The 25027-nt window shown below is 46.4% G+C and overlaps 1 protein-coding gene across 4 annotated transcripts in view; it reads right to left on the bottom strand.

The window, feature by feature from the left end:
• The window catches only part of LOC102448110 (mitogen-activated protein kinase-binding protein 1), a 128097-nt gene that overhangs the window by 81811 nt on the left and 21259 nt on the right, over nt 1-25027 (bottom strand). For 3 of the 4 annotated variants that reach the window (XM_075927194.1, XM_075927191.1, XM_075927192.1), the window contains exon 4: nt 1842-1933. The exons of the other annotated variant lie outside the window; for it this stretch is intronic. In XM_075927194.1, the coding sequence (XP_075783309.1) occupies nt 1842-1933 (92 nt within the window). The remainder of the gene's footprint in view (nt 1-1841; nt 1934-25027) is intronic. 4 annotated transcript variants of the gene reach the window in all.

Raw genomic sequence — 25027 nt, 5'->3', positions numbered from 1 at the left:
GCCATAAAGGGTATAAATGACAGACAGTACATGACAAAACAGTGGCTAGTGGTCATCACACGCATCTTATCTAGCAGAGACCAGTTCCCCAGCACATCTGGCTCTTGATGGGGCCCATACATAAAAATCAGAACTCCTACTATAAACATATTGTGTCCTACAAATTACACTGCTACACACCCATACCCTAAGCTTAAATATGCAGTTGCCAATGCCTAACAGGAAACTCTTGAGAGCAGGCAAGAACAGAAAAGAGAAAAATTCGGGTCAGGTCCACTTCCTCCACCTACTGCTTTAAGCAACAGTGACAGACAGAGGACTCAAATTTCATTGACTGCCTTTTGAATGTTCCAACATGGCATCTACAACGGCTTTTCCAAGTTCCTTCCATCAGCTTCACTCTCGGTCCCCTCCCCTGACTTACATGATCTTCTCTACACACAAATTGATCTCAAAGTATCCAATCACATCTTTCTGGCTAAATCTCAGGCTTCATCCTCCTTGGTACTGCTGTTGGGATCTGGCAATGTTTGCCGTTCCCGCCTTGAAATGTTTTCTTCATTTGGCTTTCATGACTCTACTTCAGGTGGCTCTTCTATTTCTGAGGCTCAAGTTTCTAGATACTGTTATCTCAGCAAGCCAAAACAGACAGTTGCCTGCCATAGAAGACTAGCTATGCAAAACACAGCTCATCTACAACTATATGTCAAATTCTAGCGAACAGAGATCAGAGGCATTAGAAACGTGTGGGATGATTATCAAATGATGGGCTAAAATTTCAATGGAATCAGGGATTCGGTAACTACTGTTCTGCCCTAATGGGTCAACCTATATAGCAGAGGAACCACTCGTACTAGAAAATACTAAGTATTCTACGTTCCCAAGGCATAACATTCAGGGATATCCTCTGCTGATTTTGTCTGTCATTGCTCTGCTCCAGAGTACTCCATTGCAAAATTATCAATATTACTAGTGCTAAGAGTCAATACTTAATCTGGATTCTTCAGCCTCAACAACAATAACTTTATATTCCATTTAAATTGACTGGGCCTCTTGTGACCAGTAAGACAAGATAAAAGCTGCTTTATTGGGAAAATATTCATAAACAAAATAGGCCAGCCCAGTGCTCTTGGGTAATGTGCTTCCCAGGGGATCTGAGCTCAGCTTCTCAGGAGATGTGAAGGCAGAATGCACAATCCCTTGGTGCAGAAGAAGAAAATGTCTCATTACTTATGAGCAACCTACTGTAACCAATCTTGCAAGTAGCATTTGTAGGCTCCTGAGAGAGACAACCTCCTTCTTATCAGGGTAATACTACAAGGTGGGGGAGGGGCGATAAGGAGAAAGGAGGGTGTGTGTGTGTGTATTCCATAGGATGTTTGTACTGAAGCTACCAGAATAGTCAGACTGGATTTCTCTCTCCACATCTGGGCGAAGAGCACAATGCCAGCCACCACAGAACACATGCAAGAGGGTTATTCTGTGCTACAGTTGCCTCTCTTAGCATCACCATCAGAATTGAATGTACCTCTGGGTAATGGGCATGTTCAGCACACCAGAAAATCTAATTAAAAAACACAGGGCTTTTAACATTTAGCTGAAAGCATGAAGAGCAAGAGCTGAAAAGAATCTCATTAAAAGATGACAGCAAAAATGCAATCCCTCTAACAAGATATTAAACCAACATTGCCGAGAGGAGTCATCCTTCTGTGTTAGGAGACTACTTAGCGACAATTAACAGCCTCCCCATCAAAGACCATATTTGATCCATCAATGTAAAGATACAGTATGCATCAGCCAGGGTTAAGCTAAGGCCTTTAATGACGTGCTCAGTGACTCACCCTGCTGGATATGCGACAAGGCCGGTCCTGGGGTCGCAAGCTAATCCTCTGCCTCCGGACACAGTTATTCCTAACACTTTCTCCAAAGTCACCTAGTGCAGAAGGAAAACAGAAAGAGTCATGAGCGGCACTCACAAATGGGTTCGTCCATGAGTACCAACGGATTAGTTCATACTGGCAATCAGAAATGTGGTTCCCAGAGGGCAGTGAAGAAAACATCAAGAGTCACTCAGGCAACATCTAGCGGAAGACTACTGCCACTTGTAGGGATGCCAAGGGAGACTTGTAGCTAGCATAAATGGGTTTGGAAATGCAAACATCCCACTCTGTAAGTTGTAGCTTGAAATACCTGCTTTTTCCAGATGAGGAGATTGGCTTTTGGAAAGGAAAGAGACAGACCAGGAAATCGTCACTTGAAGACTTTATGAACCCACCACCAAGCCTTTTCCTTTTGCAGAACCTCCTCTTTGGGGTTCTGAAGCATGCAGAGAGCTTTCGCATTTCTGCCCCTCCCCATTCCACATCCTCTAATTATTTCCACATGCCTTTGTACTCCCAGGTCCCCACTGGGACTAAAACAAAAGCTGGCAAAGGTCTCCAGTCCAGATGGTGTTGACTCGAGAAGTTCCTGAGGAGGTATTCAAACTTGGGGATTCACTAAGGGTCTGTTTTTGCCTGAGGCACACAGCAACTTGCCCAAGTCATAATGGGTCATGCAGAATAGAACCCAGGATCCAACCGGGCCTCATTCCTGCATCCTAACCGTTACACAAGTATTTCTCAACTTTCTCACAGTGGTGACCCCTTATTTGAAGTCAGACATTCATAGGATCCTTTCTTACATTTTTCTATAAAAGTGTATCCATGATAACAATGATAATTCTACATAATAACTCCTTTGACTGATATTACTGCATTTAACCTCCCAAACTATGGAAGTTTTGACAGCCCAGAATTAATCTGAAAATTTGATATTCTTTACTTTAGAATTGTAATGAACTTTTCAATACTTCGTAACCTTTACAATTGCATTTTGTAACCCTCCCTCAGGGGGTGGTGACGACTCAGTTGAGAAATATGGCATATTAGATCTTAAATACAGTTTCCCTCATAGAAATCTGTTTTAAAGTGAATTTCATGCTTGTTAGGGATTAGAATCATAGAATACTAGAACTGGAAGGGACCTCAAGAGATCATCAAGCCCAATCCCCTGCCCTCACAGCAGGACCAAGCACCATCAGACCATCCCTGACAGGTGTCTGTCTAACCTGCTCTTACATATCTACAATGATGGAGATTCCACAACCTCCCTAGGTAATTTATTCCAGTGTTTAACCACCCCATAGGTTGGACATTAGGAAAAACTTCCGAACTAAACCTCGCTTGCTGCAACTTGAGCCCATTGCTTCTTGTCCTATCCTCAGAGGCCAAGGAGAACATTTTTTCTCCCTCCTCCTTGTGACGCCCTTTTTAGATACTGTTATCATGAAAACTGCTATCATGTTCCTCTCAGTCTTCTCTTTTCTGAACTAAACAAGTTAAATTCTTTCAGTTTTCCCTCATAGCTCATGTTCTCTAGACCTTTAATCATTTTTGTTGCTCTTCTCTGGACCTTCTCTAAATCTTTCTTGAAATGCGGTGCCCAGAACTGGACACAATACTCCAACTGAGGCCTAACCAGCGCAGAGTAGAGTGGAAGAATGACTTCTCGTGTCTTGCTCACAACACTCCTGTTAATGCAGCCCAGAATCACGTTTGCTTTTTTTGCAATAGTGTCACACTGTTGATTCGTATTTAGTTTGTGGTCCACTAAGACCCCAGATCCCTTTCTGCTGTATTCCTGAGTAACAGTTTTAAAATGTTATCCATGTAATCAAATACAATTCAATTGGTTACACAATTAAATGCTGCCTGCCGTGCTGGACCTGGGAGCAGCAAGCACTTTGGGCTCCCGGCCCTGCAGGCGGTAGGTGCCAGATGCCTCAGGCTCCCAGTACCAACAGCCCATGGGCATTTAACTGGTAACTGGAACCAATAAGCATCAGCTTATCAGTTAATTGATTAAACTCTTACATCCCTCATGCTTGTGAGGGCAAAGTGACACTGGGCCTTCTCAGTCCAGAGAGTGATCAATCTCCCGAGGGTTGATTTAGCAGTTCTAGTAAGGACCCTCTAAACCAACCGCTGATCACACCCCTGTTGACACCGGTACTCTACTGGGTCACGAAGAGTAAGGGAAGTCAGTGGAAGAGGTTCTCCCATCAACCTCCCACAGGGGGAACATCACAGAAATTTGATCTTAGGTACATCAACTCCAGCTACGCTATTCTTGTAGCTGGAATTGCGTATCTTAGGTTGACTTTCTCCGGTAGTACAGACCTGGCGTAGAAAACCCTTCCACTAAACTTAAGCCTGCTGTCCTGCCTGGTGTTCTTTCTCCTGACTGAGGCACAAAATCATTCTCTTTCATTTACAGTTCATGCAGTATGGTTTTATTTATTGTATGTTACATTCACGTGTTTTCCCCAGCACCGCCAGCCCTGCCAATTCTTGACTTTGTTGGGTCATGTTGTCTTCTGGTTTTGATTAACATGGTTTGAGTTATATTTTGTTAAATATCCAGAAGCCTTCAGGCATGGGCGCCACATAAAAAGTTATTATTGCAACGATTGCTATGATTATTAATAGCTTCCCAAGAGACTAAAGTCTTGTGCTCATCCAGACAACAAGGTGCTCAACAACAGAGGTAGGGCAAGTTGTCCAGTGCCAATGTTTTCCAACACACAGAACTGAAGGAATTGCCTGTATGGTGGAGAAGACTGGTCTCTTTATCCTTGAGTTCTCTGCTCTGGTTGCTAGAGAGGGTGCCAACAGTAATGGTGGGATTTGTGATACAGCTACACCTTCCACAAAGAACTGGACTGACATCCCACCGACTCATTTCACACAGGCCACCAAAAGGGAGCAGTTCAATAACTCACAGCTTTCCCTGTGTTCAAGCGGGTGACCAAAAGATGGAATATTTCATATTCCAATCCCCACAACCATTCTGTTCCCATTCTTGGAAAATGAGTCTCTCTTTGGAAATGTGGCTTTTACAAAACTGCAACTAAATATGGTTACTGAATAAGAGCACATTATTAAAAATGCATCTATAAATCCACTAGCAAAGCAAGAAAATAGCTTTGCTCCAATTCCATTTTCCTATTTTTTAAAGAAAATGATGCCTGTGCTTTATTCAGATTTCTTATAGTTGCTTCAAAATACATGGCAAAATGCATTTTAAATTTCTGACTGGAAAGTAATTACTCCCACACACAGGAATCCAGCACTGAAGCTCAGATCCCCGTCTCTCTGCCCCTCCACTAACAGGGATTAAGATCCCTGAGCAGAACAATTCTCAGCCCCAGAGATGATGGCTGGAAACCCACTTACATCTCTCTCAAGTGATCCCATCCGGCCAACACTCCAGCTTTGTCTCGTTATGAAAATTACCCATTATTAATAACGGACATCAAGTGTGCAATCCAACATAGCACCAGGTGCAGTCCAAGCTGCTTTTAACCATGGTTTCCAAAAAGGCAGCCTATAGTCTATTCATCCACGGCTATGCTTGTGTTCTGCAGACACAGATGGTCAACAATGGGTAATTTTCCCAGGTTTTGGAGCAGTATGTTGATCACCTCTTCAAGAAACTATGTTCAGCTTCGTAGTCTGGGAAGCACGGAGCTGGAAAACTCTTCCCACTCCCAGCTTTGAAGGAAGAAGGAAAAAAAAAAAGAAAAAAAAAGGAAAGAGGGGTACTTAAAGGGCCTGTTTGGCCACCATCAGCTCTCACTCTGCCCTGTATCTCCACCAACCCTCGCTCCCACACAGCCCTCTAGCATCACACTGCACTTCTTCAGGTCTTCCTCCTCCACGTGGAGTGCTGCAGGCAGCTGTGTAACATGTGTCAGGCTTGAAAATATTTGCAGGCAATCAACGTCCCTTTTGCCCTGCAGCAAGATCCAGACACAAAGGGAACGCCCAGTCTACATGTGCCCATAACATTATTTTCCTGCTGGAGAGCATCTTCTCCCCTCCAGCTGATCATACACACAGCTCTGCACCTTGCTGTATGACAGCATAACTAAAACTGAGGGTGTGACAGTGGGTCTTTTCACCATTACATTTAGACCTAGTGCTACAAGAGGAGCGTCCTGTGAAGCATTGTGCAGATTTTCAAGGCTCCATAATTAGCTGCTTTTTAAAAACTGACTGCTCACATCTCACCTCCCAGCTCAGATCCAATGCCTTTGCATCTAGGATGTTTGCTGCCATGACTATGACTTACATGGCAAGAATTTATGAACTCGTTTAACAAGCAGGGCCTTCCAGATTTTACTCAGCTGTAACCTTTCCTTTTTCAGCTTCATTTATTGCAGCACTCCACTCTCTCTCAGCCAAAAAGAAGCCTGCAGTCACCTGTCTCCAAGTCCCAATCACGGTGGGCACAAGGTGAACCTAAGGTAGAAGAGTGTGGTGGGGGGACTGCAGAATTAGGGTATAATTTTCCCAAGAGTCCTTGAATGACCTCCCATTTTGCACCCACGTGTCATTTAGACATGTTAGTCCTTGTGGGCACCATCAGGTAGTGGATTCCTGAACCTGCAGATAATTACAAGACTTAGTTGCATAGCTGTGTCTGCAATAATCTGCCCTCAAACAAGAGCCACAAAGGGAAGAGGCCACATTTTAGAACACTGGCCCTTTCAGTCATTATGTCATATTGTGGAGTTCTATGAATAATACTTTGCAATCCTTGGATGGAAATGCCAAGTGCTTTGTAAGTGTTATTGAATTTAGCCACATGCAACGTTCTCATAGAGTTCAGGGTAGATTACACGCATGCTCGAGAGACAAAGAGTACAGTTTTTTCAAGTCTGGTGCCTAAAATTGCGCACCCACCTCCACATTTAGGCACCTTAAAACAGTGGCCAGGTTGTCAGATGTACTGAGCACTTCTCACTTCATTGGGGAATTGCAGGAGCTCAGTACGTCTGAAATTAGCCCACTTTTTTTAGGAGCCAAAATACAGATTTAGGTGCCATTGTCAGTTTGAAAAAAGTTTGCCCCAGTGGCTTGCACAAGGTCACAGCAGGCCTGTGGCTGGCTAGAGATGTGAGGAGTCAACCGTTATCCAGGAGAGGCCTGCTGTGAGCGGAGGCCTGCTCCGGCCTGCTCCAGCCTCACAGGGTTGCCGGCTCCCAGCCCATGTGGGCTGGGCGTCAGCAGCCTTGCACGGGGCCAGAAGCAGCCAAGCTGGAGCAGCCCCTGCCCACAGCATAGGGTCCGCTCCAGCCCTGCCGTGGAACACAGGCCCCCCCCACTTCCATTTAATCAGACCGTTAACCCGCTAAACCTAACACGTAACTGGTTAATTACACCAACAGGATTTAAATCCCTACCGTCTGCCACTCCTGAGCTTCAGGCTCCACTCTCACTCTGAGCGCACAGGCCCTGTGGCTGGTTCGTTCACACAGATTCTCTGGCCGGCAAAGGGGTGCGGAAAGGGGGCAAGCGTCACTGTCGCCACCTGATTGCTGACACCGCACCATTGCGAGGAAGATCCTACTACTGCCCTGGCAGGCCATCCAGGAGAGGAAACTCCCATCGCTGTGCTCCTGAAGCTGGTGTTCTCAGGGCACTGCAGCCAGAGTTCTCTTAATCTTGTTAGTCTTTAAAGTGCTACATAGTCCTGTATTTTGTTTATTAGATTATGAGCTTTCGTGGGCCAGACCCACTTCCTCAGATCAAATAGTGTCTTCCACTATTTGATCTGAGGAAATGGGTCTGGCCCACGAAAGCTCATCATCTAATAAACCATCTTGTTAGTCTTTAAAGTGCTACATAGTCCTGTATTTTGTTTCAGCTACACCAGACTAACAGGCTACATTTCTGTCAGAGTTCTCTTAGTTCCCCTCACCAGAAGACAGCCAAACACAGCAATACGACACCCAGGTGTGCAACTAAACCAAGCAGTCTCCAGCATTTCCCGCCTCCGCCTCTCCCTCCCCCGCCCACACCACCTCCCTGGCTGAATTACTGACAAACCTCTCAGAAAGACTGGTTGAACAAGCCTCCGGTCAGCGGCCCTGAACAGGAAGAACAATCACACAAGTGCGGCTGATAGCTCCCAGTGAAGGCTTTTACCCCTGGCTAAGGCTCTCTTTACTGGTTTGGGGATGCTGAGACACCAGCCAATTGTTGCTGCATTCGAGGAATGGAAAATTTTTTAAATGTTAAAGGTAACCCCAGCCGCCCCACTCTCCCAGCAGGCTCCCACTGAGCATGTGTACGCTGCCACATCTATGGTCAGAGGTAGAGGGGCACAAAATGTGCTCTTGCTTCTATACAGGGCATCAGCCGGTGTTGGAGAACCAATGCTGCAGCCTCTGAGGGCAGCCCTCCCCTCACAGTGCTCTCCTTCACCACACTACACAAAGAAACCAAGCCATATGATGGCTGAACCGTAGAGTGCGATTCCTGCACAGATTTCCTCTCCACTGTGAGCAGGGTCCTTTCTCCTCCCTCCCGCAAGACCCCTATCAGTCAAGCCATGCTACTCCTTCTCTTGCCATCCTGTGGCTTATGAGGCGCAAGGGTGTGTTAGGAGCACACTGCAATCCAACCAACAGGAGGGCTCTACAGCATGACTTGACCATGGAAAAAGAGAACCCTTGTCCACATTGGTCACAGAAACCCTCTCCAATAAGGGACACTGCTAGCATGGTTTCAGCTGCAGGCTGGACCCTTGATGTTGCTTCCAGACTGGATAGAAATTCTACAGCAACACGGCATGCTTGTCACATCGCTCATCCCAACCCAGAAGCAGAGAACTGAGTAGGAGTTAGGGATGTTAAATAACAGTTAATTTAATAGTCCATTAACCTCATGAATTCTTATCTGTTACTCCACTATTCTATAGTTCCTGGGGCTGAGGCTCAGCCCCACTCCCGCCCCACTCTCAAGGAGCCCTCTGCCACCCCGCATTGCTGCCTCTGTATCAGAGGCAACAGCGCAGGGTGCCAGATGGGAGCTGGTCTGTGAGGTGAACCAGTTTAAGAACCAGCTCCCCTCGTGTATCAGCTGCCTGTCACCCCATGTTGCTGCCTCAGATACAGAAGCAGCAGTGCAGGGTGGCAATGGCTCCTGTCTGGGGAGAGAGGAGGGTTTGTGCTCCCGGACCCAGTGCGAGCCAGAACTGAGCTGGGTTGCCTGCCTACCTGGCTCCTAATACATTTTAAATGAAGAGCAACAGCAGGGGTAGGTCCCGGACTCCGCGCAAGCCAGGACCAAGTCAGGCTGCTAGCCAACCTGCTAAAAAAAATTACTGGTGGGGGGAGGGGGAAGAAATGTATGTAGTCTATAGCATGAACCCATAAGCTTTTGCTTATCACTTAATTGACCACACTATTTCATCCCTAATAAGAGTCAAAGTGCTATTTTGCCTACCTCACTCCATCCCCCCCAAACAAAGTGGATCTCTAAACTGCACTACTATTAGCCTACCAGGGTAGCCCATTTCCTGCCTCTCAATGCCATCCACATCTTCAGAAGCCCAGGGACAGGGCTGGTCCATAACATTTTGGCACCTGAGTCAGGGAGCATAAATGACACCCCTATGCCCCCTCGCTTGGGCCAAAACTTTGAAAGGTCTCTTGAGCTCTTCTTCCTCCAGCACAGCACTCCACCATCTCTGTGCATCTAGAGCAGAGAGAATACATATGCACCAGCAGCAGACACAATCTTCTACACTCTGAGACCTAGTGGCCCCCACCCTCCCAGTCTGGCAGCTGCCTCAGTTCACCTCATGGTAGGGCCAGCCCTGCCCAGGGAGCTACACATCTTCCGTAAGAGCAGAGTGACTCTCGTGAAGAAATAAATAGCTGGATATATGGGGAGGTCTGTCCAAACACCCTGGTAATTGAAAACTGCTCCCAAGAGAAAAACACTGTAAAGTCAGCACAAACACCTCAGTAAGGCTAAAGCACACACACACAAAAAATTTCCCGAAAGCAACATTAACCATCAGCTTACAGGAGACAGCAAAGTAGGAAGGCCATTCCCGAGGATGATGACAGAGTCCGTTACACACCTCAGCCTTTACTAGAGGGCAGACCAAAGCTGAACAATGGGTAAGGATTACAACTGCACTAAGGGCTTGCTGATACCTGTAGATTAACTGAAAAAGCTGGTCCAGAGTAATTATTCTGCAAATTATTCTGGAATAGCGATTCCATTCCAGAGTATCTATTTCACTGCATTTCCAAGACCAGACAAGCTCTTAGTTAAAAGCCTCCTGTGGGCCAAGAGGTATAATACAATTAATGTTTTAATCCATTTCATTAACTAACAACATCATCCTTCACTGTCAATAAATCACATGCTCACATAATGCACTTAGCATTTCATGAGTACCTCAGTTATGCATGGGCACAGCCACACGATCCTGTGAGACAGACACAGAAAGCCCAGTGTTAAGAAATCAGGGAGGGAACTTAGTCATTGCATTTTGGAAAGACTAGAGTATCTTCACCAACAGCGCAGTGGTTGTCAATAACACGTTACTGTTTTGTCCGAAAAGTCAATACATAATGAACTTCTTTCCCCCTTACAAAAGATCATGGCTAGATTTCACAAAAACCCCAGTTGACAAGACTGTTCCCTCAGATTCTGTTGCTTTCTGCACTATTACAGTCCTGAATTTATTTGAGACACAGAAATATGACATGATGTTGTGTCATCCCACCCCCAACATCAACATGTGATGATGCATGGACAATCAACATGTGAGGACGCACAGGCAGGAGTGGGTTGAAAGAGTCTTTATAGAGGGTTTATTCAAATGGCGAGCACCAAACCCTAAAGCTAGCCCAGCTCTTAGACCACCCACCAGCTCTCTCGCCAGCATCCCAAACAGTGCACAAGTATGAGAAACCATCAGGAACCGGTGCATACCACACAGCCTCCGATCTACTGTCTGAACACATGCTCTGATCTGTTGCTGCTGCAAAACAACAAAGGCTCGAGGTATTCCATTTACCTCTGCTGTGCTTCCTTTGGCACATTAAACGTGGAACACTAATTACAGTGCTCTGTTCTGCTCAAGGGGTTGTCAGCATTTCCATTGTAAAGCCTTCATTTCAGGGGCTTACAGCACAGCTGTGAAATATTCTCTTTGGGCTGAAGCTTGACGTGCAATGGTTTGGCCCCAGACCAGGTTTGTCTGTTTGCTTCTGGGGATTTGGGGTTTCTGGTTTGGTCTCAAGGGCTCATTGTTTGTTTTGGGGGCAATTTAATGAGGGAGCTGTTTCCAAGTTATCAGACTGAAAAACAACAAAAACCACACCGCTCCACTTGATTTCCTCCTCCCCGGGTCGCCCCCTTTTTTGATAGTGTCTAACAGCCTCAGCTTAGAGCCATTTTAAACACACTTAACTCTACAAAGTCAGAGGATCTTTTGCCTTCTACCTCCTCTTCCCCAACTACAGTTTAATTGTTTTTCCCCTCTCAAAGTCTAGTGCTAGCAAAATGTGTTGCTGGCTTGAAAGGTTGAATACTGAAATCCCTCTACCCCAGAGGAGGTAGAACATCAGGACAGGCTCCCACAATGGGTTTTACTAATATACATCAGCCCTTTCTGGGGTTAACCAGTCTCCACAACTGTTCAAACCTTAGTCGTCTGCCATTGTCGTCGTGGCCTCTTTGTGAACACTAACCCTCTAGAAGTAGCACTGGAAACATCAAACTTGTTTCACACAGGCCACCTGGCTGACCTGTTGCAAAATTTTGGACACTTCCTACCTCTGCTCTGTTTGAGGCAGAAGCATTCATGAGATGAAGGGCTCCTTGTCCCATTTCCAAGCCCTGAGTCCCTCTCCACTTTCTGTTTCCTTACAGAATAGGAATTCTTATTGTGTAAGATTCAAAGCAGCCAGGAGATTGACTTCAGCAAATCAGCAATGGTGGTTTGCAAGGTCAATTGGTTTGGCTACCAAAATAGCCACAATGGCTTTTTGTTTTTAAAGCCACAAGGAACACTCTCCCACAGTGTAATCACATGGCTGGCGTACCTTGGAATCACCCGCGACAAGGGCTGCAGTACTCAAAGCCATTATATTAGAAATTCTGCACAAAAAGCCGGGGGTGGGGGTGGAGATGGAGGTGGGCTTCTAATAGAAGCGCTGACAGAGTCTCAATGTAATGGCTCTGCCAGGTGCCAAGGCAACGTCTGCGAGTGGGCGTACATTACACAGAATGCATACAGGCTACAGAACAGCACAGAGAGGGAAGGGGAAAGCCAGGCAGGAAACGTGAGCAAGTTAGTTCTCTATGGATTTTCTTTCTACATGTGCTCTCCCAGTCTCTCTGGCCTGCTCGCCGCACGTACAGAGTTAGCCGTTTCAGTCCCATTTCAGCTGTCAGGATCACATTCCTGACCTGCCAGCTCCAGCTGTCTAGGGCTCCGCTGCTGAATCTGCACTTTCCTTCCCCAAGAGGCACCTGGAGTAAAACAATCCCATAAACACAGTCTGTCAGCCCTTGGGGAAGGGGTGGGGGCAGGGAAAGCCCTTTCAAAGTGCCTATGTTAGGAACCAGAGAGGACATTCAGAGCAGGTAGCAGCAAGCAGCTGCTGGTGCCCCCACTGCTCTGTGAAAGAGGATACATGAGGTATCCCTACTGGTTTCTGAAGCATGGTGTAGCTGCCAGTAAATCACTGCCCACAGGTCCTGGTTTCTCCATAACACAAGGCTGAAATATCCATCTTTTCCTTCTTCTCACCCCCACACTAATGCCAGAGGTCTAACTTCTCTTTAAACATAAGTGCCCTTCCTCACGCCTGCAGTCTTTATGCTCCTGAGAAAGCTAGATTGTTTCCTGCCCCCTCTCCTCCTTGTCTGCCTAACTGCAGGCCCAGGCCTGAGTCTCGAGCTCCTGCGGGATTTGTCAGTCCCTCATATTGGCCTCCAGATTCAGGATTGTCCATGCTGAAGCTGAAAAAGCAACACTGACCAACCTAAGGGCCTAGCTACACCTGGGCATTCTAGAACACCTATTCAGTGGGTTACGCTCCTTTATGCTGGAATGCATGTGTCTACGCATAGAATTAATCAGGGGTAGACAAGCCCTTTTAGGCAGGGTCCAAAGGAGACCATTCTTGAGCGCTTGTGTCCCATAGTTATTCAGAGACCCTTGTTGTCAGGGAATATTTTAGTTCCTCAATTAAAAAAAAAAAACATTCCTTTTAGGTTGTTTGTCATATGGCAGGGAAAAGGGGAAATAGGGGCAGAGAAAGTGGTTTTGGAGAATGAAATGGATGTAAATATGATGCCCAAGGGCAATGTTTCAGTTACTCATAAAGGGATTTGAATTCATTCAAGAACAAAAGGCTTTGAAAGCGTAAGAGGGTATTACTTATCATTGTTAATCATCACTTCACAGGAAGGAAAGACTCTTTTCATAGTCATTCTCCTTTGTTTCACACAAACTTTAGTATTACAAAAAGTGAGGAACACAGAAAACAACCAGGAAAAATTTGAGCAAAGGCTGCGCAAGGCCCTATCAACACAGTTCTGCAAAGGCACCTTCTCCTGTCCCAGATCCAGGCCCACTCCTAAACAGAGAAGGACACTAGTTTAAAGTCAGCTATGGAGACAGACAGACATCAACTGCAAACGATAATGAGAAGCAACTATTTCACTTGTGATGAGAGATTTTAAAACACAGGCATCTAAAGGGGAAAAGACTACAGGCATCTATTCCTCACGACACCTTGGTGAGGCAAGATTTACAGCTCAATTACAGGCAGTCCCCGGGTTACGTACAAGATAGGGACTGTAGGTTTGTTCTTAAGTTGAATTTGTATGTAAGTCGGAACTGGTACATATTGTAGGGGAAACTCTAGCCAAACATTTCTCCAGAGCTCAGTTTTATTCTCCCACACCTCACTTCCCTCAGTCCTTTATTCTCAAGCTGAGGTGTCTGCTGAGAAAAGCCGCTCTGCGTCTCCCTGGTCTGCTGATGGGGGGGGGGGGGGGAGGGAGGCGCTAGCTTCGCGTCTCCCTGGTCTGCTGGGAGGAAGCAGCTAGTGTGGGGTTGCCTCACCCCGTTTGTAAGTAGGGATCCGATGTAAGTCGGATCCATGTAACCCGGGGACTGCCTGTACATAACAAGACACCAAGCTCCACACACACAGAGATTACCAATGAGGACATCCTTGGAAAGAGTCCTCAGAAAGCTTTCATTACGAATGACCCAGTACACTACCTAACAGTCCGTCCCACATCCATAAGAAACAAATTGCACAGGCCCAAGAGACGAGATACTCCAAAGTGAAATCAGGGAAAGAGAACCAAGTCCCAGCCCGGAAAAGAGAGCCAGATTAAGATTCAAAACTGAGCTTTCCTTACCGTTCCTCCTTCTCCTCCATCCATTTATTTTAGGCATGGAAGGACTAGGACACTATTTGCCATGAGCCAATTTTTGGTGAGATGTAATTGGCTGTTGGAACTTTGCAGGCACAAGGACAAGGCAGAATGAGATCATACACACCTGCAGCGAATGGGATGATCAGATATCCTGCTTAACTCATATGTGGCTTAAATAATGCAGCCATCCCAACTTCATGGCAATCAAACCCACACCCCTCACCAGCATGCCTCCTCATCTCTCACATGTGGTATATGCAAATTATTTTAGAGAGGGATGAGGATTTGGGGTTTAAGTGAAACTATTGTCTATCCTAGAAAGCAAGGTGCTTTAGTTGCCACGAAGCCAAGTGAAAAGGTCTTGCAGAGAAATGGGGAGCTATAAATAATCCATTTAAAACATCTCCAGAAGCAACTTAATGTAACGATACACACAAAACTAACAGTTTTAAAGCCATAGCTCAAAGTGTGGTCACAGCTCACAGTTTCTCAAGGATTGGGAAAACTGGAATAAAAATTCCAAGGCTCAACGGTCAGAATTCAGGTGAGGCAATAAAAGATGCCGTGGAGAATGGTATATATCATGGATAGCACCAGATGTGGGGAAGGGGGTTTGTTTGTTTCCAGGTAATATTGAATCTTTCTATAAAGACTGTGCGCAATTATTAGTTACGGTTTGTATTATAGTAGCACCTAGATGTTCCCCATTGAGGTCCTGGTATGAGGCACTGAACATAGTAAAGAACAGCCCCTGCCTGAAGAACTGAGTAAGGGTGGGAGGGCAGATGTATAAGACAAGCTGCACTGACTTGCCCAAGGTCACCCAGCAGGCCAGCGATCGAGTCCCCGTCTGATGCTTCATCCACTGGCCCAAGCTGCACATCTCCAGTACTTAGAATCACAGAAATATAGGGCTGGAAGGGACCTTGAGAAGTCAGCTAGCCCAAGCCCCTGCCTTGAAATAAGACCAAGTAAACCTGCACCACTCCTGACTGGGTGTTTGTCCAACCTCTTCTTAAAAACCTCCAGTACTGGGGCTCCCACCACTAAAGTCCTACAAATTTGTGGATCCCCGCAGATCGTTTTTGCAGAGGTGGATACCAATTTTGTATCCACACAAGGCTCTATCCACCACCTCCCTAGGAAGTCTGTTCCAGAGTTTAACCACCCTTACAGGTTATTCCCTACTCTCTAACCTAAATCTCTCTTCCGGCAGATTAAGCCCGTTACTTCTTGTCTTGCCATCAGCAGCCATGGAAAATGACTGATCACCATCCTCTTTACAACAGCCCTCAATATATTTGAAGATTGTTACCAGGTCACCTTTCAGGCTTCATTTGTCAAAGCTAAACACATCGGCTACGTCTACACTGGCCCCTTTTCCGGAAGGGGCATGTTAATTTCACCTATCGTAGTAGGGAAATCCGCGGGGGATTTAAATATCCCCCGCGGCATTTAAATAAAAATGTCCGCCGCTTTTTTCCGGCTTTTAAAAAAGCCGGAAAAGAGCGTCTACACTGGCCCCGATCCTCCGGAAAAAGCGCCCTTCAAAGTAGGAATAAGAGCCTCCGGAAAAGGGCGCTTTTTCCGGAGGATCGGGGCCAGTGTAGACGCTCTTTTCCGGCTTTTTTAAAAGCCGGAAAAAAGCGGCGGACATTTTTATTTAAATGCCGCGGGGGATATTTAAATCCCCCGCGGATTTCCCTACTACGATAGGTGAAATAAACATGCCCATTCCGGAAAAGGGGCCAGTGTAGACGTAGCCATCCAGGTTTGTGGTTTTTTTAAACCTTTCCTTATAGGACAGGTTTTCCAATCTTCTCCTTTTTGTTGCTGTCCCCTGGGCTCTCTTCACTTTCTCTGCATCCTTCTTAAAAGTCTGACACCTAGAATTGGACACAATATGCTAGCTAATGCCTCAGTATAGGTTAGAGCAGAACAATGACCTTCCAGGTTTTACATACACTACTTCTTCCCTTGCCTTAAGCCAAAAGCCAGGCCAGGGACAAGTGTAAGAATAGTGCTTCCAAGAAAAATCAAAGGAAAATAGAAGAGAGTTTAATTCCACTCCTTTTCCCATGCATCTTTCAGAGGAGGGATGAAGAGGCCCCAGGCATCTCTGGATCATTCCTGTCAAACCTGTGTGCTGAAAGTTAGGCACTTAAGCCCACACCAAAGGTACTTAAACAAATGGTTTTCAACAGTGCTCAGCAGCTTCCACTGACTTTAAAAGGTGTTTGGTACTTTCGGGGAAAAAACCCACACCATTCATTTAGGATCCCAAGAACATTGTTGATTTGAAAATCCCAGTCAATGGTTATTACAGAGTTTGGGCTGTAGGCCAGATGTCCTAGGCAAATACCACCAATTAGTATTACATTCAGCCTCCGGAGATATTCCTGGGCATGTACCGCCCTCACCAGCTTTACCTCCATCTATTTTGCCTAGCTCTCTACAATCCCTTCCTTCATTTTCTGCCCTTTACCCCCCCGAATAAGCTCCTTACAAGGAGACCTTATAATCAAGTGCTCTTTGTATGTCCAAGAATTAAGGAGCTCTTCCTGTCTTTCAATCAATGTGCACATTGAGCACTAAAGAGCTCTCTGTCAGCTGGTAAGGAGACTGTGAGCTACAACAAAAGCATTAACCAGAGAGATACAGAAAACATCATCAAAAAGCATGGAGCAAGCTCTGACTTGAACTTTCATTGGTCCCTTACCACCATGCCCAGTAGTGCTTACCAAGTTCCTCATCTGGAGAGAAACACCCCCCAGCCCTGCCTATGCTCCCACCAGGACACAATGGCTTGCCCCTCTCCACCAAGTGCTCCAAGTGAGCCAGAGGAGTGGGGTCGGGGGCTAACCCTGCTCCACCTACTGACGTTCCCTGTGAGGACAGGGAACAGGGTTAGAATGCCAGGGCTTGCCCTGCTCTACCACCTGGCATTCCTGACAGGGAGCAAAGCTGTGGGCTTGTAAGTTCCACGTCCCAACCCGCCTCCCCTGCTGGGAGGGCAAGCCCCTGACCCCACTCCCATGGAGCACCAGGCAGGTGGGCAGAAGCAAGCCCCTGCCCTGACCCCCATTCCCGGCAGGGGAGCAAGGGTGGGGGGTGTAGGGCACAGATTTTTATGGAGTTTTCTGTTTTTACAGGGCCCCTGGCTGGAGCATCTCCCTTTCCCCCTCCTCCAAGGCAAGGTACCCATTGCCTACCCACCTGTCCCATTCTCCCTATATGCCACTGCCTCAGATTGTTCTAGCCTAAGGGCTCCCCTGCAATGCACAGAAAATTCCACAAAATCTCTACAGGCCAAACCAGGCACATAGAAAAAAAAATCACTTACTGGGCCCCAAACAGCACATCTCTCACAGACAGGCCATGCCCCCTTGTCCAACAGACATCATTATGCAGCTACAGATGTGGATACAGATACAAATTTTGTATCTGCTCAGGGGTCTAGAAATCATCTCACTGACTTCAGTGGGACTTCAGATCAGATACCAAGAACTAGTGAAAAATACAATTTTTTTAAAATCCAGGAGCAGATAATTTAGGTTTTGTTTAATTGCCCCGTCTAAGAATTATGTACATGCTTCCAGACATGCTGAGGAACATAATTTTCAAGACCAGGGAAGAATACAGTTGGAAACTTAGCAGGTACACAGGCATAGCTGCTGAATCGAGAATCACATGGGTGAATCTCTGTTTATAATACATGCTACATAGCCATCTCCTTTGTTCAAAGGTTTAAACTTGCCCTAAGTAAAGGGCAGCCATTACTCATAAGACAACGATCCGGAATGCTCAATTTGGTTTGGATCTTCCTGAACAGTCTAAATTTTTGCCAGGCAAATGAATCCATCATCTCCAAGTGGTTCCTTACAAATCAGCAGAAATAAATAACTTGTTAAGCTACCCACAGATATGCAAATGCGAACAGAGAATACATAACAAAGGGAGAACATGTTAGAGAGAGAGAGAACCACAAGTCAATCCTGAACTATCATTCTGAACTTGCTCAATAGCTTGATTATTCTACTTCACCCCACATGCTTTGCATTAGATTAATTTTCCATGACTTCTTGCAAATGTATTTTAGTTTGTTCTCTTTAATTAAAATGAGTAAGTAAATCAAAAGCACAATAGTTCAAACAAGCCATTTTATATGCGGACTTAAAAGGTGACCTACAAAGGAAAAAAATGTACTAGTACCCATCTCAGTGATGTATTAAAGTCGTCTGGAAAAGGCTCCCTCCTCTTCGCTATACTTGTTTGCTTTGTGTATTATTTTTAACAGCATTAACACAGGTCTTGTCTACCCAGGAATCCAGGCTCTGGATGACTAGACAAACAGCAGGATTATGAAGCACAATTACCAAGGAAGTGAAACCTGACCAAGAGGAAGCAATTTTTTTTCAGACTTTTAAAAAAGTTTTCGTTTTTAAACATCTAATTCCTCTTATTTCTAAGGAGAGGAAAAATCTCATTACTTTCAGGCCTTCTTTAGATATCTGAAAGAATAAAAACATGGGCATATGCCCAAATTTTCATCTCTCCTTTGCTGATCATTATTTTTGCTTTCAGTTTTTAATTCACAGCAGAATTATTTTGCTGAGAAGGCAGAAACAGGCAGATTCAGGAAATGCAATCCTAGAAGGAATTTACATTCCTGAACCATGATTTTCTTATACAGGCTGTCCTGTCCTCATGATAAGTCCAAGATAAGTTCCAAAAAACTTTGACTTATAGAGAAACAACTTAAAGCACGGATTTTTTCCCCCCCATGTCCGACTTCCATTTGCGCAATTTTTTTTTTTTTTTTTGCACAACTTAAGAGCAGGGAACGAGAGGACTTCTAACACATCAGTTCCACAACCGTCAAAGACTTTAGTGCAGAACAGATGTATACAAGGGCAACCTATAGCGGGGATGCCCTGTATAGTAAATATTTTAGATATACATGTCCCAGAGACATTTGTCAGGGAATCTGGATTTCCAGAAGGTATGCTCTGGTCAATATACATATTTGTAAATACTTTTCCTACTGGTCTCAGGGCTGTTTTGCCCATTTAAAATAAGGGCTAATAGAACTGGCAAAGATTTTCACAGGACACACTGTAAATCTAGGTTGTGACATTTAATCAACGGTTGTAGTTAAAACTTCTCGATCTTTAAGAAGCTGTACCTATCCATCTCTCTGGTGATCTATTTATAGTGTATTTCACAATTTGTAGAACAGGGGTAGGCAATAATTTTTCAGGGGGGACCACAATGTACTTTGGTTCGTGGTCATGGGCCAGCTCCATCCAGGAAGGGGTGGGGCATGGGATGGAAGGGTCAGGGCCTGGGATGGAAGGGGCGGGGCTGGGAACTCGTCTGGGGCTAGAATTGTCTGGGGCTAGAGGTTTTGAATAAAGAACCCAGCAAAAGGCTCGCAGCTCCCATGTTGCCTGGCAGCAGCCTGGGGTTGCTGCTGCTATTTAAAGGGCTCATGCCTTTGGCCCCTGCCAGGGTAGTGCCACAACAGGCAGCCATGAGCCATTTATATAGGATCCTGCTGCCTGAGCCACCGTCTGGAAATTCAGGGCACGGACAGCAGGATATAAATAGAAAGCGGCCAGATGCAATCTGCGGGCTGGATCAAAGTGTCAGGTGGGTCAGATCTGGCCCTCTGTCCACATCTTGCCCAGCTCTGTTCTAGAATCACATTGTATAGAGATCCTCTGTCTAGGTTCTATTCTCACCACTGTACCTTAATGCCTAGATAACAGTATAAGGTGGGATACTGGGTTTATTCTTACTGGTTCACGAACAAAAAGAGGGTGTGAAGGTAGCTCTTCCATAAATTCTGTAGTTCATCTGATTATCCAGGGAATAATTATAGGCTGGAATATGGCTTATTATTTATCAGCATAAATTATATATTGCATTTATAGCAAGTGTTGGAGCAGTGTCAGGGAGGAACACTTTGCTAGACTGAATTTTGGAAAGATTCATTAGCAAGTTCGACAAAGGTGGGCAAATTTGACAAAAGGTGGCCAAGTTCCTGCATCTTGAGGTTTAGGTAAACATGTGCCACAAGTACAACTAGGGCTGTTCTTTGCACATTAACTGCCTCTATGCTGCAGTCTCTCTGGGGGCTATTTCCAGCATTACCTTTGGCATCAAGATACTTATCTTTGAGCTTCGCTCTGTTACACTCAGTACAAGAGATCACAGGTACATATGACAGCAAGCTTAGCCCGTATCTTCTAGGGTGGCTGTCACGCTGAAGGCTGTGTAGGTAGATGTTTCTACTGCATCAATTTAATATGACAGACTAGGCGGCCATCCACCCCAATTTTAGAGATCACCCTGTGTCGTGCATATTCCATAATCTCCTACACCAGCGCTATAACTAGGTATTTTTGTGCCCCAGTCAAAATATTAATTATGAGCCCCCTCCCAGGTTAGCACACATTGTGCTCTTTACTTTTGCAGCTTACTATTTATTTATACTTATTGTGGCTTTGCACCCCTGATTATGATGCTTGCCTCACCCTTGTCACAGCCCTTCCCTACACTCTCTGTGGGACCATTTGGAACTTGATTCTCCGACATCTCAGATGAGCACTCCAATCACTGGTCTATAAGTGACTATATTCCAAAGGATGCTCTAGTGATTCATCTGGCTGCAGTGGGAAAACACTTCAGACTACAGTGAGGAATTCAAAAATAATACAGCTGCAAGGTTAGAATTAGAGAGCCCAGGATAGCCATGAAAAGCACAGATCACATGTTGAGGGATTTAAAAAAAAAAAAAAAAAAAAAAACACCTCTACAGTGAGCCTCACAGGATTCCTGACAAAGTCCTTCCTCCTTAGGGGAAAAGGGTTTGTGCAACCTTCACCCGTCTCCACAGGGAATGAAAGCTCTAGCCCCCAGAAGGCCTACCCTTCACACTGCTCTCTCTGAAGCTCAGCCTGGCATTCTAAAGAACTGTGTTGCCATAAGCAACACTCCCCCTTCTTCCCAAGACAACAAGAGGATTTGGCTTTAAAGGACTTCATGTACCTAGCAAAGGAAGTGAGCTAACCCCTCTCTGATTCCCTCCACCCCCATCCCAAATACACTGAGGCTACGTCTACACTGGCCCCTTCTCCGGAAGAGGCATGCTAATTTAGAACTTTGGAATAGGGAAATCCGCAGGGGATTTAACTATCCCCGGCGGGATTTAAATAAACATGGCCGCCGTTTTTTTCCGGCTTGGGGAAAAGCTGGAAAAAAGCGTCTAGACTGGCGCGATCCTCCGGAATAGATCCAAGCCGGAAAAAAAGCGGCGGCCATGTTTATTTAAATCCCGCGGGGGACATTTAAATCCCCCGCGGATTTCCCTATTCCAAAGTTCTAAATTAGCATGCCTCTTCCGGAGAAGGGGCCAGTGTAGACGTAGCCTGAGGTAGGAGCTCTTCCACCCCCTCCATGTATCCCAGTAAAAAGAAGTAAAGGAGCCAGAACTATTTATACCAACAATTTACTTGCAACCGTTCTACAATATATAAAAAGACGCTATGGTTTATTTCCAGCCAGAAGTAACCCAATGCTGGTGTACATATGTTTCAACCACAGGGACTGGAAAGATTATCACATAAATGCTGTTATTCTGCACTTCCACAACTGGTGTGAATTCTATCCTTGCAGAGCTCCAAGCAGTGTTAAAAATACAAACATGCCAAGGCTCTATCTACACTTAAACTGCTGTAGCACTTCAGTGTAGACACTCACTAGAGCCACAGGAGGGGTTCTCCCATCACTATTGTTATTCCACATCCCCAAGGAGCAGTAGCTAGGTCAACAGAAGAATTCTGTCAGCCTCCTACTATCTGCACCAGGGATTAGGTCACCTTGACTACATCACTGAGAAGGGGATTTTTCATACCCTGAGCAACAAAGCTGGCTCAACGTAACTTTTTAGCAAAGACCTGGACCAAGAAGTTAACTAAGTCATCTGCCTGACCAGCACTGACAGATTTCCATTCCAGACCTAATGGTTTCACAACACGGTAGATAACAGCCAACTCTTGTCACTTGGAACTAAGGCTTTGTCTACACTTCCAAAATTAAAGCAGTGCTTTAACAGGACTGTGTGGTCATGGCACCAGCACTGGGAGAGTGCACTCCCCATGCTCTAGCTCAGGGGTGGCCAACCTGTTCCAGACGAAGAGCCACAATAGCAGTGGAGACAGTGTGAAGAGCCAGGGCAAAGTTGTTGAGAGAGAGAGGGAAAAAAAAAAAAAAAAAAAAAAAAAAGCAGCCACACTGGGGGAAAATAGGTGCTGGTACATCCGTCCCAGGGCACGACTTTTTTTTTTCTTGGGGGCGGGGGGAGAGAAGAGAGAGGCTCAACAACTTTGACCCAGCTCTTCATGGTGTCTCCACTGCTATTGTGGCTCACAAAAAAAAGCACTGGGAAGGGGTGAGAGGTGCAAGTTCTGGGAGGGAATTTGGATGCAGGAGGAAGTAGAGAAGAGGATGCTGACTCAGGAAGGGGGCTTCAGGCTGGAAAGTATTGGGCTCAGGTGGAAGGTTGGGGTGCTGAGCAAGCCGCAGGCTTGTGGCTATGAGGGTGCGGGAGTTTGGGCTGGGGTGTATGAGGGGCTCAGGGCAGGGAGGTTGGGAGTATGATGGGCTCAGGACACAGATTTGCAGTGTGTGGACAGTGCAGGAGTGTTGTGTCAGAAACTGGGGACGTGGGGGTGCAGGAGTTTGGGGATGTGAGAGGCTCAGGACAGGGGGTTCCAGTATATGATAGGCTCAGGATTGGGGTCTGGGAGGGGTGCAGGAGTGTTATGATGCTGCAGCCAGATGGGGACTTGGCCCCAATTGGGGGCTTGGTGGCCAGGCTTAATTTTTAAAGAAAATATTATGTCAAACACAAAATGTTTCAGCATTGTCTTTATTTATGAGAGGGGAGGGGAACCTGTTTTGTGTCAGGGGTCACTGACCCACACAGAAGTCAGTTGGGGCCACACAAGTGAGATGCAAAAAAAAAAAAAAAAAACCCTCCAAAACCCCCCCAGCCTCACTGTGTCCCCAACTGTGCTGGTGGGGGCAGTGGACAGGGTGCTGGGATAGGGGACTCGTGGGGGGGGTCTGGCCAGAAGGAGGGGACAGCTGGGGCCAGTACCTGGGGATCCCAGGTCTCAGGAAGCACGCTGGCTGCTCTTCCCCTCCCCTAGGCACTCCTTCTGCTCTAACCCAATCCCCTTCCTCTTCCTCACAGCCTGGAGCGCGCCCGCGCCCACCCCACCCCCCCACACACACAACTGAATCCCCCTCCCCAGAGCCAGGTGCACCCACCCCCAACCAATCCCCCTCCCCTTCCCCAGAGCCAGGCACACACCCTACTAACTCAATCCCTCTCCCCCTCCACCACCCAAGCCAGGCTTCGGCCCCCCTCTATACCAATCCCCCTCCCCTCCACTCTAACTTAATTTTCAGGTCCCGGAGCCGCCACTAAAGCCACGTCTCCCTCCAGGCTTGGGGCTCATGCACTGAGCAGCTGGCACGCCGTACGTAACCCCAACTCCCTCCCCTTCCCCAGAGCCAGACACCTCCCTTCCCCAACCCAATCCTCCTCCCCCACTAACCTTATGCCCAGGTCCTGGAGCCGCCGCTGGCGCCGCCGCCACCACTGCACCCGGAGCCACTGCCTGTGCTCAGCACCCGACTGCTATCACACAGAGGCTGGGACTGTGTGCGACCCGGCCTGCACATGCAGGATATGACGTAGTACACTCGGCGCCGTGAGCGGAACGGCGCGGGCCGTGAGTGAGCATGCGGCTCGCGAGCTGCAGGTTGGCCACCCCTGCTCTAGCTAAGCCACCTGCACAAGGGGAGCGGCTAACAGTGCCGGGAGTGCGGCTCCCAGCACTGTAAGCCTCTTTACACGGACATTTTATAGCGCTGTAACTTGCCAGTGTAGCCGAGCTCTGAGTTCAGATGGCCATGTTGTGTGATCAATACAGAGGCAGATTTGCAGTGCACAATGTTTGAAGTCTTTCTACACACTTAAAACTCTGGCACATTGAAATCAGGAGCTTTACACAGCTAATTATGGGCCAAATTCTGATTCTACTGAGGTCAATGACAAAACTACCATTATTTCAGTGGAACCAGGATTTAGCTCCACAGCTATACATTTCCACTAAGAAGATAAATAAGACTCGAGGCTTTTCAAAAGCACTCAGGATAGACCTAAGCCTGTTCCTGCTGATGCCACTGGCAAAGCTCCCACTAACTCCCCCAGGTTCAGCTGGAGAAGCCAGTTCCAGACATCCAGTTCTGTGACGGCCCAGCATATTCCAGGGCAACTGTCTGCAAGCCAGGCATTGCTGGCCTGAAGTAGCCACGAACGGCACAGTTAAGCAGCTCATCCCAAAGGAAGCCAAGGAAGCCCTTTTACTATATCACAACGTGCTCTGCATATAAAATGTATTTCAGAAGAGTTCTGGAAACTATTTCCAGATTTTATTAGTACTGTTTTGCACATCTCTCTGCCTTAAGAGCCAGTTTACCTGAGTAACTCTACATGCTCCAGAGAAGAGGAAAGTTGTTTTCTTTTTTTGTATGGCAAGAGCGATAATTAGCAGAGTTCAAATGCCCAACTCCAGATTAGTGAGACACTTCCAAAGCTACACACTGGCTGATCCATGTCTGAGGTGCCACGGGGAAAG

Source organism: Pelodiscus sinensis, chromosome 4 (assembly GCF_049634645.1).
Source record: "Pelodiscus sinensis isolate JC-2024 chromosome 4, ASM4963464v1, whole genome shotgun sequence".
In the NCBI taxonomy this organism is placed as follows: Eukaryota; Metazoa; Chordata; order Testudines; family Trionychidae; genus Pelodiscus; species Pelodiscus sinensis.
Note: the sequence above shows the minus strand (reverse complement) of the source record. Positions and strands in the feature narration are given on the sequence as shown.